Source organism: Delphinapterus leucas, chromosome 4, assembly GCF_059928025.1.
Source record: "Delphinapterus leucas isolate spDelLeu-1000000601 "Yukka" chromosome 4, BTC_Dleu_Yukka2, whole genome shotgun sequence".
NCBI lineage: Eukaryota > Metazoa > Chordata > Mammalia > Artiodactyla > Monodontidae > Delphinapterus > Delphinapterus leucas.
This window is the reverse complement of record NC_143132.1, coordinates 5,136,140-5,154,517: the sequence shown is the minus strand read 5'-3', so window position 1 is coordinate 5,154,517 and position 18,378 is coordinate 5,136,140. Positions and strand designations below refer to the sequence as shown.

The 18,378-nt window shown below is 41.2% G+C and overlaps 1 protein-coding gene across 1 annotated transcript in view; it reads right to left on the bottom strand.

Annotated features, from left to right (window-relative positions):
• The window catches only part of DSCAM (DS cell adhesion molecule), a 189,532-nt gene extending 171,441 nt beyond the window's left edge, over positions 1-18,091 (bottom strand). The window contains exons 1-4 of the mRNA XM_089910069.1: positions 18,002-18,091; positions 14,555-14,827; positions 6,213-6,274; positions 3,060-3,121 (exon numbers count right to left, since the gene is read on the bottom strand). Of these exons, the coding sequence (XP_089766195.1) occupies positions 3,060-3,121; positions 6,213-6,274; positions 14,555-14,827; positions 18,002-18,091 (487 nt within the window). The remainder of the gene's footprint in view (positions 1-3,059; positions 3,122-6,212; positions 6,275-14,554; positions 14,828-18,001) is intronic.
• Between the last annotated feature and the right edge of the window lie 287 nt (positions 18,092-18,378).

Sequence of the window (18,378 nt, the reverse complement as noted above, 5' to 3'; positions counted from 1 at the left end):
AGAAATTGTCATATGACTATTTATGTGAAAGAACAAATGCTCTACTTTCAGAAATATATCGCTTTCCAAAGGCATATATTCTGAAGTATGAAAGATGGCATGAAATTAATTTTCCTGTCAAATTGAAAACGATAAAGGAAGAGGTAATGTTTAATGTTGGGAAGGGTAAGAGAAGAGCCATCACTCTTATACAAACTTGTTAGAAATGCAATTTATATATTTGGAAGGGTGATTTGCAAAATTATGGTATATTGTAAAATGTGCGTGCAAAGAGATATGCTCAAACATTGGACTTTTTTTTTTTTTTACCAGCAATGTGTATAATAACGAAAATGGAGAAGACTAAAGCTCCATCAGAAACTAGTTAAAAAATACAATTCCATAGCAGAGAGAGAGAGAGAGAGACTGAGAGAAAAAAGAGAAAAGGATGAAGAAGAAGAGAGAAGGGAAAAAAGAAGAAAACAAACACCATTTCAGCGACTCGTAGTATTTCAGTCTATGAAATGTGAAATGTCCACAAATGTGAAATGTCTCCACTCTCTGAAGCCAGGAAGTAGGTGGAAGAACAGCAGGTGTGTACATATAAGGATAGGTAACCGAGGACAACTTTTTTAACTTTTTTTTTTTTTTTTTCCGCACACAGAGAAGCCTGGAACAACTCAGGAGTTGGAGGCACCAGATAGTGGGGAATTTTGGCATGAGAACAAGGAAGTACCCCCTAAAACCCCCAGGTCCTCGACCCTGCCCTGTACATTCCCACAACCGACCCTCTTGCACCATCTCGGGAGTCTGAAGGATTATTCTCTGGCTGTACTGAAACAGAGCTTTGGGGTATTTAAAATGTAAATGTAGAATATTTTAGAAAGTTGATATGTAGACAAGAAGAAAAAGCCGAACAAATTTTCTGGAATGTCAAGCAAAAAAAGACAAGATTTGGACTACAAAAGAATACAGACTTAAAACATTATCTCAATGCAGGAGATCTAACACCCCAACAATAGGAGTCCCAACATGCAAGGAGGGTGGAAAGTGTCGGCAGGGAGGAATTGTCCAAAAGCCATACAAGGGAATTGCCCCACCTCGAGGGGCACGAGTATCTGCACTGTGACAGCCACTCAAGGGCCAGTGCAATGAATGAAACCAGAGCTCCAGCCAGACTCGCCCTCGTGACATTATGGGATGTCAGGTATTGAGAGAAAGGCCTAGGTGTTTCCAAAGAGAAAAAATTAAATGTGTGTACACTCAAAGACCAGGAACCAGAATGGCAACAACCTTGGTAGCTAAAAGGCAATGAAGAAACGACTTCGTATGAAATTATTTTAAGCTTCTGCGAGAAAAATTATTTTCAAATTTAAATTCTTTTTTGCAGACTTAAGCTCTGAAAAATGTACTTCTCATGCACCCTTTCTCGGAAGTAATTGGATGGAGGAGAAAGAAAGAGAACCCAGAGGAAGATAAAGGACTTGGGAAACCTAGCACCAGGGAGAAGTGTAAGGGATTCTGAGGGTCACACAAAGGGTCTGAGGCCCTGCAGGGGACTCTGGCAGCCGGTGGCGGGGCTGGGGGAGGTGCCAGGAGAGCCCTAGAACTGATAAATTACCGGACACACTCGACTATGGGGAAAACTGCTCTGTGCTGTGGAGTGTGGAAGTCTTAGTTGTTTAAAGGAAACAGGGAAAACGTGATTGTAGTACACTACCTGCCTCAGTGGTTCATAATATTTACATGGTTATACTGGATTGGACTAAGAAATACTAGGAGCATGGGGATATGGGATACATGACTAAATTTCTCATCTGTTATAACAGGAAGTCAGCAGATACATGAATAAGATTTAGAAAAATTAAATACCAAAAGGACTAGTAAAAAGCGATGGAGGGGGTTGTCTTCATGGAGAGAGACGGGGGAACACTGTTATAAGCTCTTTATAATATATATCATTAATATTATTTACATATAATGTTTGATTAAAAATGCCAATGAAGCAAATGTATTCTATGCAAAACAGTTTTAATAGATTCAGTAGGGGACAAAAAGTGTAATCTCATATATTACCATAGGAGAAAGTCCTAGATAAACCTACTCCAACATGTTTAAAATCTCTGAGGCATAGGCTTATAGGGGTCTCTCACTTTTTTTTTTTTTTTGCGGTACGCGGGCCTCTCACTGCTGTGGCCTCTCCTGTTGCGGAGCACAGGCTCCGGACGCGCAGGCCCAGCAGCCACGGCTCACGGGCCCAGCCTCTCCGCGGCATGTGGGATCTTCCCGGACCGCGGCACGAACCCGTGTCCCCTGCATCGGCAGGCGGACTCCCAACCACTGCGCCACCAGGGAAGCCCTCTCACTTTTTAATAATCATTCCGTTTTCTGAATATTTTACAGTGCATCTCTCTTTTACCTAAAAATGACATAATTAATATAAATGCTATAATTAATATAAAATAATGGAAATTATATATTTTGTTTATTTCGGATTTAGCTGCAAAAAGAAAAGTTCTGTAACTTTATACAGTACAGAGAGCTTTTCAACCAATGAAAATTCAGCAAATATGACTAAAACCAAGAACTCTATTAGGCCATTAATTTCATGTTTCTGCTTCACAGGAAAAAGTCAGGGAAACGGAATATCCAAGAGCCCTGAATGCTGCAGTGTATGCCAGGGGTAGGCTTACATTAGTGTCACATCAAGGTCACCTGTGCTGCTCAGGGCTTTCCTCACCTGGGCAAGATCTGCTTGTTGAAGTTGGTTTACGAGCTTTATACCACCCCATTTCCAGTGGGGTCAACTACAAAGTAACACTGTAGCTCAATCTCCCATTCTTTTTTTGGTTGTCCTTGGCTGTTCACATTCTGAACCCAGTACTAAGGTTACTCGTAGTCATGAAGCTTGATGTGTTGAGTTTTTTAAATTCATAAAATTAGTTCAAGACTAACAAAGAAATCACAGTCTTAACTTGGCAGCCTTGGAATGCCATACATACAAGAAAAAGCCTTATGAGCTACTGTGGTTTTGTTTAGCAACTTTATTTCCATTATGGATATTTTATGGTTTTCTTTACCTAGACTCGGGTCATCATCATACTCGATTTTATCTCGCCATTTCTTTTCTGGTATTTTCTCCCTTGAATGAGTCAGAGGGGGTAAAATGGAATTGGTAAAGATCCATGTCTGGCAACTTTCTTTTCAGAGGTTTACCATAATCAACATGACCTCTGACCAATTAGTAGCAAGTTATCCCATCAACGGAAGCTCTTTACTTCTAAAGTTCTGACCTCACAGGCAGAAAAAGCAGTCTGTTCACAAGCTGAAGAGAAGCTAGCCCTTCAGGTACCAGCTGGTTAGTGGCAGAGACGGCATTAGACTTCCTGCAGTTTTCAACCCAGTGCTTTAAAAAAAAACAATAGCAACTAACCATGCATGGAGTGGTACTAAGGTCCTGATTCTCACTGCTTCGCAGGGATGAAATTTAATCTTCCACAGCAGCCTGATCAGTGGGGCTCTATTTTTTCCTTGCTTTCCTGATGGAGAAACTTACAACGGAGACTGTGTAGACCGCCTGCCCAAGGGCACAGGGGTGAGAGACAGTGGCAGCCTTCACTTCCGGTAACCCAGCTCCACCCTCCACGAAGCTGTGACCACACCAGATCGGGGCTTAGAGGGAGAAGTCCTCCTCCATCGTTTTACCAGGAAGGAAAGCTCAGAGGAGCAGAGGCTGTCCAAACACCTCATCACTTGTGCAGTGATAAAGCTGGCCTGCGACTCACTTTTCTGACCCCTAGTCTCACTGTGGCAGCTTTTAGTTCTATTATGTCACTTAGACATCTCAAAGAAATGGTGTGTCTGTGCATACATATGGGGAACAGGGACACTTCACCCTTTCATTCTTAAATTTAGAACATAAGATTACATCACATCACAAAACATATGTTCCTGAGGAGATGGGTGCGAAGATGTAGGGTTTTTTTTTTTCGTATTGAATCATATTTTAAATTCAGGAAGAGCTATTTAAAGTTATCCTGAAGTATTTCATTTTTTAAACCAAAGAAAGCTTATGGGAAATAATCATCTTTTAATCTACCAGTGTGCCAGTTCTGATTTTCATAAATTTGTTTTAGCTAACTGGAGATACCCATGCATCTCGTTATATTGGCCATATTGTTTCCTAAAAGGAAAAAAAAAAGAGGGATAAAACATTATTTTGAAATAATGTTATCTTGGATTCTTAATTACCAGGTCTATGGGAACTTGGAGATTCAAGATAATATTGCAGAGTTCAAAATCGAACACAAGAATCGTTGACTCGGTTTGTTTCACTTGTGCGTTTGTTTCAGAGGAGGTGGTTTATTTTTAATTTTTGTGTGTTAAAGTGTTTTTTGGTTAAAAAAGAGTGACGAGTACTCATTCCTCAAAACAATTACACAATGCGTCTCCTATCCTGTCCCCTTCGAGAACATGGGAACGCTACCTGCCCCCAGATCTGCATGCATCATGCAGAAACTGGGTGCAGGATAACGTGCATCACGGGGAAGCGGGAAACGAGGAGAGAAAGCACAGCTTCCCAAGAGTCATTAGCACAAACACACTGGTGCACTTGATATTTTTGTTGGAAAGGTCATACTGGTCGACCCTCTCAGTGGGCTAGGAAACTATTTCCCAGCAAACAAGACAGTCCACGTGGAGCACAAATTTATTTGAGCAGAAGCATCGATGTCGTTTGGGGGGAATCAAGGGGCAGTTCACCAAACTTGCATAGACCTTGTTAAAAAGCAGCCATAGTAACTCAGTTTACCTGCTGACGAGAAGTGCCAGCTCATCTCAGTTAATGGTTATGAACTTATCAGCCCGGCTGAAACAGAAAGACAGAATGACCTGCATGCGTGGAAGAGGGACACATTCCTTTTGGATGGACAGATTATTAAGGTTATATCAAACATGCAATTTGAAGGAGACAAATATAGGAATTCCTTATGACACTTACTGAGGATCTATCCCTGAAATAGTCAGTAACTCTGCATAAAGTGGAGGACAAGTAAGAAGCCACTGACAATAAAACAGGCCAACCTAAAAGCAGCCACGCTTTCCAACACACTGGAAGGTGAAATATGACCACAAATGAGGGCTCTGAAATGGGGCCGTGGCCATCAATAATGTAGACCCTACAGAGTCTCTGTGATCCAGAATATGCATACACAACTTTTTTTAGATAGTGGACTGAATTCTGCCTCCCCAAATTGTATGTTGAAGTCCTAACCCCCAGTACTTCAGAGCGTGATTGTATTTGGTTGTAAGGTCTTGAAAGAAGTTACCCCTTTAAATAAAGCCATGCGAGCGGGTCCTAATCTAACGATGGGTGTCCTCACAAGAAGAGCAGATTAGGACACAGACACACACGGAGGGAAGACTGTGTGAGGATACAGGGAGGAGATGACCATATATAAGGCAAGGAGAAACACTGCCTGGAAGAAATCATCCTTGCCAACACCTTGATCTTGGACTTCTGCCTCCAGGACTGTGAAAAAATACGTGTCTGTTGTTTGAGCCACTCAGTCCGTGGTGCATTGTTATGGCAGCCGTAGCAAACAAACACATACGATCATCAAAATAAAGACACACACACAGGTCTAGAAGATTCCAGAAAATGGCCCAAGAACTCCCTTGACATGCTCCTTTCAGCACATACTATTCCATCCCATTGTTTTCTAACTTTTTTTCAGTAGACAACATTTACTTTTCTTCATCCAAAATATTAACAAGAATGATAAACAAATAAACACGTAAAATAGCTAAGAATGGAGCAGCAGCTACGGGAGCTGCTGCCCTCCCCTCCCACCCGGATCCAGCACAGCCCCTGGGGCTCCCGCAGAGCAGAGTTTGAAAAATGCTGCTTCCATTCTGGTGCCTCAAAAAAGATCTAATATGTCAGCAAATTACCTCAGGTTTGCACATTATCATTAATCACGGTTGTCACAGGGGATGGCAGCATTCCCCCAGACATAATAAATAATGATGACCTTAAAGCTTGTACAGGCAGAGTGAGTGTGTGTGTGTGTGTTTGCATATGTGTGTGCCTGTGCATGAGAAGCGGGGTCCAAGTCCATCAGAAACAAAGGGAAACATTGCTCTTGACATGTCCTCTGAGGGTCCCTGCAAGGAGATGTCCCCGGAAGCCCGGCTCCTGCCGGGCTCACCCAGGGCAGATGAGTCAACAGTACCTGGTCCCACAACCTGCAAAGTCGTTGTGCAGGCTCTCGAGGGCATCTGAAAAGCTGCATCTCTGCAAAAAGAAATAATGGCCATCAACCCAAGCAATAACAAGGCTGCTGTCACCTCTCCTATCCTCAATCCTGGATTCTGCAGAGCACCTGAAACTCTCAGAAGCTTCTCCAGCAGTGAGGCGCCCACACTCCTTCAGCCAGCCATGCACAATGAATGGCACACTTTCATTTCCTAGGGCATTAGCACTTCAGTCAGCCCTTCTGGGGCTCTCCTGAGTTTTTTCTGTGTTTAAGCCTTCAAACTCTGCTTTGATTTGGGTCCTAACATTCAGATCCGTGCCCTCCAGAAGGACACGTGGGTGGCACGTCCCATCTTTGAGGGCTAACTGGACCAGCAAGATGCCTTCTCTGGTAGAACTCTCGTTAGACGTGGCACGGAGGCTTCTCCTGTGATGGGACTGGGCCCCTCTTCTCATGATTGTAGACTAGAGTCAGGTTCTTTCTGTCACCTTCATCCTAGTCTAGTTATTATTTGAATCACGTTATCCACAGTCACAGTATCAATATGTTCCTTAATAAATGTGCTGACCTTTCATGCAAAACCGTCAGCCTATTCTGTTTGGGTAGTTTCAAATTTCCTTGGCCTTTCATTCCATTCTTGATTTTGTAGGGGATTCAGACTATGTGTATGTTATTAATTATCCAATACTCTAGGTCACTTTATTCCATATCATGGTTCATCTTTGTGTAAATGCTGCTCCACTCACCAGCTAGACTAGAAACCACACAGGAAAAGGAACTTTATCGGAAACGTCCCTGTATTTCTATAGAAGTGTCTCCGTGTCTCTATTTGAAGGCACTTAGGCTTTTAGGGAAGCAATGAGGAAGGCCAGTCAACTAACTCTGAGTTTGAACTTCAGCTCAGCCATCCATTCCTGGTGTGCACTTGGACCATTTCTTAACTTTAAATTTCCTGGGACTCCGTTTCCTCCTCTGCTAGATGGGGTTAGCATCACCCATTGGGTTTTTATGAGGTTTAAATATTTAGACAATGCATGCAAAATGCACAGCTAAGTGCCTGGCATATAGTAATCAATTTATAATAATCATATTGATGATAATGATGATCACAAATATTTATAACATGCAGATTTAAAATAGAGTTTGCTTACAACTTCAGCAGCAAAAGTTTGTGGTCTTAACTAACGAACCAAAGAGATTTTGAGTGTATTGATGGAGGACAAACCAGTATGATCAATATAGTTAACCATGAACTGGGAAGCATACTTGAGGGAAAGTTCAGAAGGACCAATGAGGTTTATTCCCTCACCTTAGTCCAGAGACTAGAGTTTTGACAACCCTAGACCTCATAGAACAATATTTATTTATTTCTAAATTTATTTATCTTTAAGTTTAAAATACAAAGTAACATATGTTCATTGCATAAAATTGGGATATGTGGAAGAGCCCAAAGAAGAAAACAAAAGTTCTAGAGCTTCTTTAAGTAATTTAAGGAAGACCAAAGCCAGCCTGCATATATTTATGATGTTAATGTGGAAAGGTCTAAAACATACTTTAATCTGTATATAAAGTTTCAAAATATATCTGTTCAAACCTCATTAACACAACACTCACAAATTAAGATGAATGTGAGAAAAATACCTTTCCAATGTATAGCCTAGAAAAATAACAACAGTTCTCTATCTGTCATAGAAAACTCAAACTTGATCTAATGAAACATAGGAACCAAAAAAACAGAATGGGAATAAAAGAAATCCCATTCTTAAAAAAAAATGATAATGGCTAAGACAGTATTTATCTGCTAGTCTTTTCTAGAGTGGAATTTTGTAATTTCTCCAGTGTTCAACACTGGATAGAGTTCTAAAGGAATGTTTAATTTCCAATGATGTTCAAGAATCACCTGTAATTATTTCCACTATATGTACCTCCATCCTCTGCAATGAACCCACCGTTTAGAAAGAGCATTCTATATATAATGTTTCACTTTTTTCTGTTTTGGAAGGAAGTGATAACCCAGAGTACCTGATGTGCTCAATTACATACAGTGTCTATCAACACTGAGAGATATGCTTTTAATTTGAGCACAAATTTATAATTATTTTAGAATTTTATCAAAATCATATATTCAATTTCAATTCCAAACATACATTTCCATTTAATTTGTTAAAATTGTATTCAGTATTTTAAAAGATAAAAATGATACATTTCAGCATGGACATTTTTTTTCTGCCTTACTTTTTAAAGGCTTGCTAATAAAATATACTAAAATAAAGTGTAATATGCTTATTTTATATATATATATATATATATATATATATATATATATATATATATATATATATATATGGAGTGTGATACCCTTAGAGAAGAGTACATTTCTTTTAAGGGAACAGTTCAATTGAATTTTTATCAACTGACCCCACCCATGGAAGCAACGTGGAGGTCAAGAAAGAATAAATGACCAGCACCCCTGAGCACCCATCCCCACTGCCTCCAAAGTCATCCACTTTCTGACTTCTAACAGCACAGGGTTTGTTTTGCCTGTTTTTGAACTTTATAATATGACCACTACAACAACTAAACAACATAACTAATAATAACTGACCCCTTCTCTGTGCCAGGCATGGTGCTAAGTGCTTTATTGCAACAATGCATTTCATCCTCTCAGTAATCCTGCAGATTCTGTTACTGTCCCCGATTATCCATGAAGAAGCCAGAGACATATACTATGAGTAATCTGATCAGGATCACAAGGCTACACACCTAGATCTGTTGGACTCCAAACCCAGCTCTTCCTGCCCACTGAAGCCCCAGGCTCCCATTTCAGCTCTGGGAAACAAACGGGTCACTGCCTCGTACAGATGGAGGCAGGGGTAATACGTTGCTCATCTGGGTTTCCCGATGTGGTTAATTCCTTAGTCCTTTTAGAAACATTTCATGTGGGATTCTCTACATAGGCTGTCATAAATACATTTTCTTTTAAGTGTACAACTTCATATTCTAGCCGTGAAGAGAAGGTTACAAATATTTCACGTTTTATTTTAGTACACATGCACACACATACACAGATCTAATGGCCTCTTGTATCAGAAAAATGGAGCAACAAGTGTGAGTGGTAACAAAAATAAATAAATAGGCAGGCCCCCTCTACCAGGCTGTTTATTTAGCTTTGCAAAAGTTGAATGTTGTGCCATAATATTCTCCCCTAAACTCAGTCAGGATCTGCCTACACACATTCCAGAGAAGTAAGAAGGTGGGCTGTTGTGGGTCAAATGGAAGGTCAGAGGCCACTTCTCGGTGAGTCCCTGTTAGATGCTGCTCCAGCCTCATGGCCTGGGCTCAGCCTCCTGTTTAGAAAAAGGGATAGTCTCTTTATCTAGATGGGGCTTCACCCATAAAGGGAAAAATAATATTAAAGCATGAGGCAAAGCATTTCCAAAAGCCTTTTGGGGGTTACTGATCTTCCTATCCCAGAATCCCTCCCTTTAAAAATCTAAATTGTGTGTGAACAAATAGCATGTTAGAGACTGATACAGTCAGTTCACAGGCTCACCTGCATTGTGAGTTAACTTCTTTGCATAACAAACTGATATCATGTTTAGTAGTATCACAGACTTTGTACAAGATAGACCTTGCTCTCTAGACAAATGAGACATGGTCAAGATGAATTTTAAACCTTTGTAGAAATTATTTATTTCTCACGTACTTTCCATACTAAAACATGTCTAGACTCCAATGTTCATAGCAGCATTGTTTACAATAGCCAAAACATGGAAGGATCCTAAGTGTCCATCGACAGATGAATGGATAAAGAAAATGTGGTGTATACACACACACACACACAATGGATTATTACTCAGCCATAAAAAGGAATGAAATTTTGCCATTTGCAGCAACATGGTTGGACCTAGAGAATATCATAGTAAGTGAAGTAAGTCAGATGGAAAGACAAATATATAATACCACTTATCTGTGGAATCTAAAAAATAATACAAATGAACTTATTTACAAAACAGAAGCAGGTTCACAGACATAAAAAAAAAAAAAACACTTATGTTTACCAAAGGGGAAAGGTGGGGAGGGATAAATGAGAAGTTTGGGATTAACACATACACACTGCTATATATCAAACAGATAACCAACAAGGACCTACTATATAGCATAGGGAACCGCATTCAATATCTTGTAATAACGTATAATGGAAAAGAATCTGAAAAAGAATATATGTGTGTGTGTGTAACTGAATCACTTTGTGTGTACGTCTGAAACTAACACAGTATTGTAAACCAAGTACAGTTCAGTAAAAAATGTCTAAATATGTAATACATACAGTTTTGATGGCAGAACTTTGGCTCTGTTGTTGCTGAACGCTCTTAACGTAGGGCCCAGTGCTAGCCTGCGTTACTATTACAGGACAGTGTACCTTACACTGACTGCAGAATTTCAAAGCAACAACATATGTAAGTATGTACACTAGGAAGTCCATTACTAATCCCCCCTAAGACTTTGGATAACTGGCCCTGAAAGAAAATATTGGGCCAAGGACAAAAGACACTCTAGATATTGATATTTATGTATTTTCTCTCTAATGCAACTAGAAATCTTTTTAGCCAATCTACCATATATATTATTTCGGAAAAGAAGTAACAATGTCTATTCATCTAGGAAAAAAATGATCTTAAAGCTGTTAAATTCATTTTTAGCTCCTCTCACGGCAGCTCCTGCAACAGAAGCCACTATCTGTAGAAAGTTCATGGGAGCGAAGGAAAGCCTTGCTCGGGAATATGAAATGCACTCAAGACCAACATGATTCAGTATTGATGGAAAGGCCAAAAAGTAATTCAACAATGCTACAAAAGTATAATTTTCTTCTATTTTTTGAAACGTACAATAAAGCCAGAGCCACATTCTCTAGTGCAAACGGTAAATTATGACAGTAAAAGTGCTGTCCCAATTCACATCCAGCAGGGCCTAGGCACATGGTTAGAATTGGGCTTGCAGTGGGTGGCGGAGGCATGGTAACTGACTCCTCCCTCCGAGAGGCCGACAGGATGGGTATCCAGCACCCTTGAAGGAAGGAGGCAGCTGAGTGAGCGGAGAACAATTTTATGAGGCCACAGGCCACTGAAGGACAGAGCATGAACAGGAAGCCGTGGCACTGGCTGCAGATGCAAGGCTGGGTCCTCTCACACCAGGGGGGTCCGTTCAGGGTCCCCAGCTGAATGTAACACAAGAAGTCTTGGAAGTTGCTTAAGTCACTGTAATTACTATCAGAGTAACATCACCACCCCTCGCCGGCCACCACCCCCCGGCGAGAACAAGTGTGTCCCTCTCCTTCCTGTGACCTTGTGTCTCATTATTCATATGTGAAAATGGAGCAGTGCCACCCTTTGTGGGCACTGTTGCATAGAAATGAAGATCATTCCTCGCCTCTTTATTCACTTAGGTGAATTTCTTCCCTATGTTTCAAGATTATATAATGTGGCCCTGCTAACCAGCATTCCAAAGGTAACCACTGTATACTTATCTACTCTAGAAAACACCTTCTTTAGGAGACACTTAATTTTATGTCCTTCAGCAACAGAATAACATAACTAAATCGGATGTGTTTTATTTGAGCACATTTAAAACACACGCCTAGCCCCCAAACTAATAAAATTAACGCTCGTTTTTGCCACATGTAGATATTTCATAGCTCGCTTTTCTCATTTGTCTTCTCTCGGATCAACTTTTTTTAAAAAAATTTTAAAGTAGAGAGCTTCTCAGAATTTTTCCTCACGACAAGATAGGCATTGACTGAAACAATTTCATGTTTTTGAAACTGAGCTAGAAGAAAACTTTATTGGTTTTGAGAATACAGACCAGAGAAATCACTACATCTTCCCATTCTCTAGAGCCATTACAAAAGGAATTAGAGTAAAAGGTAACATATATTCCCAGAGGTTGGGCCCTGACAGGGGAGAGCAATAAATACTTTGATTCTGGAATTTTTGATTCCCTTTGTTTATATATGTGAGGCCCCTGTGTTTTTTCCCAAAGACTTTCAGCAGGACAATTTATAGCTCTTGGCACTCTGCCTCAGTACTTTCCTAGGTGTAAAACAGAGAAAGGAGGCACAGGGGGGCTTACTTCCCAACAGATGTGTGCTTGCAAATGAGGTGATAATACACAGAATGCAATCAGGAAGGCTCATGACACATGGCCTGTCTAATTGTGAACATGTAATTAAGGTAGAGTGGCTGTATGGCAGATTTAATTATTTTCAAAAATATGTCTGACTAGCTTTTTGTATATTGATGGACAGCGTCAGTGAAAGACCTCTCATAAAATCTGAGCACAAATTGGTTGTGACTAATTTTTTAAAAACACAAATGATTCTTCTTAATTTCTAGAAGATTAGAAACATATAATCAAATGTAGTTAGTGGAAAACACGTATGTGCATATGTGCACACAAAAGTACGAATTCCCATTGATTTTGTGTCACTTAGAAAATAGCAAATACCTATTTAAAAGTTTCCAAAAGCATTTCACCAGTCTGAGATTTAATTTTGATTTAATTTTGATTCTATTTGCAAAGTAGAGAGGGAAGGGTAAATATTTATTGGGAACATGTTATGGATAAATTTGGTTTTAGTCATTTAAAATATCATTATAGGTTTTTTTTTTTAATTTGAAGATAAAATCAAGCTAAATGGCAATGAATTGATTTGAGGGTTAAGTTGGCTTGGTTTCAATGTTATTGGCCTCAACACTTTGACAAGAAATTACAATGGGAGTTCTATCTTTATCAGCTATTTTTCAAAGCAGTTTTATTGTATGGAATGATAAGCCATGATATCTTAGCCCAGTTAAATAACTATGAAAAATTTCTCTTTAATAACATCTGTTATTTTTCCATAAAATAGAGGCATATTATAATTAAACATATACAATAAAACTGTTTAAGCTGTTTATCAGACACTTTTTTATATAATTCATTTAACAGCTATGAGTATCCATGAATAAACCTATATGACATTTTTTTCCATTTACAGAATCTCACTGGGTTGCGTAGAAATGCGTCCCTGGTTTCCATATCATGTTAACAGCAGAGCAGAAACATGCCTTGGCTGCCCCAGTACATAGATACCTCTTGAGAATTGGTAAAGCTTTCTGCGCAAAGGAGTTCCATGACTGTGTTTCTTTTAAAATTCAAACGGAAAGTTTAAGCAACAGATACTTAATCATTTCATTCCCTACCAAGGCGCCGAGCGAGCACTTTTAATTTTTTCAGGAATTAAGCTATTTTAATCTCAACATTTCTGCTATTGGCTAATATTTATGAATTATAATTCCATGGAGTAGGTGGGGCCCTAGCAGATGAAAGATTAGGTATAGTTCTTGCTTTCAAGACTATCCCCACCCCACCCCAGGTCTTTGAACCCTCAGAAGTCTCCCCGCCTGCAAACAAAGTCCAGATCTAAAAATTATGAGCTGTGGCTAAGTCCAATATTTCACCATTTAAAACATGTTGTCAGAAAAAAACTGGGGAAGAATGAAATGGGCAAAAAAATGATTAAGTGGGCATTGAGTATCCTTACTCGGTTCACCCATCCTTTTGCTTGTCTTTAACTGGGTCATTTACAACTGCATAGAGATAGAAGTTAACTAAGAAAACACAGAGCAATGCAAACATTTCCTATCTATAACCATGCAAAGGTTTCCTGCTCGTGGCAATGCAAATCCATTTTGTTCTGTAGAGAATACAAACCCTGTAAATCAAACGCTCAACTGAACCAGCTGCAACGTCTTACCCATCCCCTTGTTAATAAATAAGTTAAATAAAATCTTTGACTTAGCTTCATTTTACGTTTGCGTGAGAATTGGGATTCTACGTCCTAAAAAAACAATCCTTTAATAGTGTTTCTTGGTAGCCTTTTGCTCTTCCTGCTGGCTATGTCACCTCTTGAAGCTGCTGTCCTTTCTCTATCTGGTGTGACACCAAGCATGACACACAAATTCCCCAGAACGCTACTGACGTAAGGTTACCGTGGTTTCCTGGCTTTATTTTGGGGTCTGTGATTGATTGGAATAAAAAGGGGTCCCACAACTGCAAGAAGATAGTTTTCAGCTTGATGTTTTAGCCTTGAAATGTACACAGATCTTGTATTCTAGCGCATAATACAGCAGCATTTTAGCATTAAAACTAACACTTTGTACTAATGAATTATATGGGGAAAGAATCTAAAAAAGAATGTATATATGTATAACTGCACTAACACAACATTGTAAATCAACTATACTCCAATGAAAATTAAAAATAAAAAAAAAACTAACACTTTGAATTTCTGTGGCGTAAACGGATAGTCCTTTCTGGCTGCCTGGGTCCCCTGAACAGCGTAAGCCTGCAGTCCTGTGATCCACACCAGCCATCACAGGTGCTTGAGGGAAGCTAGCGTCAGGTGGACGTCTAGGGGGCAGTGGCACCCCTGTAGGCTTCTCCGACCTCCTGATTGGCTCCTTATAGGATTTCTCTCCCTCCTCAGTGCCTACCCCTTGGCCCCCTGGTGTGGTGGCCTTAGCGCTGGCCTTTAACAACTGTTTCTCTTTCTAGCAGGCCGAGAGCACCAGGTAAGCAGGAGGTAAGACACATATGCAACAGAAGAGGTAAGACAGTGAGGAACCCTCTGGAGCCTGAAGTGCAGGATCCTTAGCACAAAGGTTCAGTCCTTTCACATTTAGCCTTTCATGGGTCTTTTATTTAATTCCTGGTTCTGAAGTTTCTGTGGGCTAGCTCAATAATCTCCAGGACAGGGGGTTCTCCCTCCACCTCTCTCTCCCTCTTGCCCTCCTTCTTTCCCTCCTCTCTCTGTTGCAGGTGGAAGGTAAGCATGCCTGTGGTTGGAAGACTTCACCAGGTAAACACAAGGGGTGTCACGTGAGATGAGGCTGGAGGGGTCCATTAGAAGGGCTTGGAAGCCACACCCAGCAGTGTGTACTTAGCCCCAGGGCAGTGGGGAGCCACTCGAGACTTTTCAGGGAGATGCCATGAAAAGGACTGGAATTTTAGCAAAAGTGGCATGACTGTGGAATAGGGAATCTGCTGGACGGGAGCCAGGATGGAGGCCAAGAAGCCAGTGAGAAGGTTAGTAATCTGAGAGAGAGAACCAGGGCCGTGCAGTGAGTTCTAGAGAAACCGCAGAGCTATTGTGAGGGGCTCTCCAGGGAGCTGTCTAGGCTTTCGGCCCTGGAATTAACAGGTGGTCTGCTGTGTACTGAGATAAGGGGCATGGGACAGGGAGCTGAGCTGCAGTGAGCAGAGAGGCTCTTGCCACTAAATCACAGTCAGACTCATGTAGCTCTTGTTCATGTACAGTCTGGACCTGCACTTCTCGAACGCTAAGGCACATTCCACTTGAATCCCCTGGTCCCCTCATTAAACAGACCGATTCAGGAAGCCTGGGATGGGGCAGAGGTTTCTACCTTTTCTAACAAGCTCCCCGGTGATGCTGATGCCGGTGGTCCAGGGACCAGACTTTGAATTGAGTCTCTAGATTAATCAAAGTCTCCGCATCCTCTGCATCTAGAACAGTAGCAGCGGTTGGTTGGCGTGTGGTGGATACACACAAATGCGTTGGGAGTTCCAGCACCCACAGCAAAGCCATCCCTCCCGGCACTCCTTCTATTTCCACAAGGAGGGATGTGGCTGAAACGGAGCCAAAGGGCCTGAGAAGTCTCCGTGGAGATCACAGCCCCTCCCCATACTGGGGACCAGGAAGATGGCCTTTGGTCTCCACTAACTTCCATCTGAAGATTCAGTCAAGTCCAGGGTTCTCCTTTAGCATCAGGTTGTTTGAATGAAAAAAAAAAAAAAAAAAAACCCTTCAGCTCTGAAGTTTGACTGGGTTCTGCATTTCAGGGGGAGGAATGAGCTTTTCATCCTTTTCCGTCTTCATGGGCACGGAACAACATCAGAAAGAGAAGAAAGCCACCCACGCCAAGGAGAAGGGAGTCAGGCTACATCACTCCACTCAGGATGCCACCTGATGGGAGCTCCCTTCCAGGATGACGGCTGGAAAACTCTAACCCGGGGGGTGGGGGAGGGAGGATTATCCTGATGGTATCCTGAAGAGTGAACAGGAAAACCTTCATTTTATTATTTTCTGCTCCAACTCCTACACTCATCCAAAGATTAATACAATGGTTTGTTTGCCTTCGGTTTCATTTCCAGAATCATCCCCAGCAGACACAATTTAAATTCTAGATATTTCCCCACCAAAAGGCAACGAAGATGCTTCAGGAGGGTTCACAGAGATTCACCAGCTATGCGCAAAGAATATTACATGAGATCTACCACATTATACTACGCTCATGTGTAACTGACAGTAGAAAACCATGGGGCGCTATGCTCTCGATCTGTGCTTTAAAGAAAATGTACGGCCATAAAATATGCATAAAGGGAAAGAAAAACCTTCCATCTCCTAAATTTTGGAAATGGAAATAAAGATGAAAGAGAAAAAAAAATAAAAAGAATAAAAAATAAAACAAAATTTAAAAAATAAATAAATTTAAAAAAGATGAAAGAGACACTGTTACAGCCAGGATACGTGAGATTTTGTAGTCTGTCTGATTTGCTAAGAACAGTATTGTTCATGGTAAATATAGCTCATCTTTTTAAAAACTCTGAATCTGTGATAGGAGTCTGGACATCTTTGTTTCTCACTAACCATGTTCACATAGTGTAACAGCATTACCTGGGTCTTTACCCTTAGTCCCTTCCCACTTGGAGGCCCATCATGCACCACTGCGCACCCTGGTCAGAGGTGCCAGGTGGAGGTGGGAGAAGGGATGGAGGGGAGGGGAGGGATGTCCTGGGACCCCCGCCTCCCTCTACCTGCCTTTGCTCACCCCTACCTCATTCCCGAGAAAAGGTCTAGAGAGCTCTGCCTTGAATTTTTCATATCCAAACCAGGAGTAATACATCCCACCTGGACATCACATTGAGGCCGTATGGAGTTAATGAACTCCTACGAGTGACGTGGCTGGCACACCAGCAAGTGGTTCTGCTGTTAATTTCCTTTCTTTGCTTTCCTCCTGGCTCCATACTCTTTGCCATCACCCTAGGATTATGTACATTTCAAATGTAATTCTCTTTACAAGAATAAATATTTTCTAGTGAAAAATCTATTTTGCATTTTGATAATGATCTAAAACATCTGGGAGTTATTGTTAATTGCTCTTTTTCTCATAGCCCATATCCAGGTCATCAGCAAATCCCGTTCACTCTCCCTGCAAAATATACCCAGAATGTGATCGCTTCTGCTGCCGTCGCGCTCGCGCTGTCATTTACCGCCCGGGACTCCCGTAAATGCCTATGCACGTGTCTCCCTATTTCTAGTCCTGACCCTCCCTTCCCCCACTGTCTTTTCTCAGCTCAGTAGCCACTGATGCTCCTAAAACGGAAGCCAGGTCCTCTGCTCAAATTCCTGCAGAGGATCCCCATGCCACAGAGACCCTACGGGGCTGCAGTGCCCTTGAGGCCTGGCTTCCCATTTCATCTCTAAGATGCCACAGCCCTACTACCCCGGCCCCATTCATTCAACCCAAGGGCCACACCACCGACCGCTGCTGTTTCAACATGCCGACCATGCCCTCACGCTAAGACCTTTGCTTTTCTCTCTGCCAGGGAAGCTCTTGCCCCAAACACATTTCACCAGCTACCTTTTTCCTTTCTGCATCTCTTCAAGCGCTACTTTCTCAGTGAGGCCCATTTCAACCACTTGCCCCTGTGCAGTACTGCTGCTCTGACACCACCACTCTTCTTTCTCCGCTCTCCACACTTCTTCCATCCGCGTGCTTGTCGCCATCTAACATGTGACATGATTGGTTTATTTATGATGTTTAATGTAGGAATCCCTCCCTGCAACAGAAGTCCCATTAAGGGAAATTTTTGTCTATTTTGTTCACTAAAGTATCCCGGGTACCTAGAACAGTGCCTGGTGTATAATAGGCACTCAGTAAATACCTTTTGAATAAGTCAAGTTTTTTCCCTGTTTTAGGGGAACGTGTTATTCCAGAGCTTCAGGGTTGTTGATAAATTCGACTTTATAAGGCATACTTTATTAGGTATATATTATACATGATGAAGATAAGTTCCATTT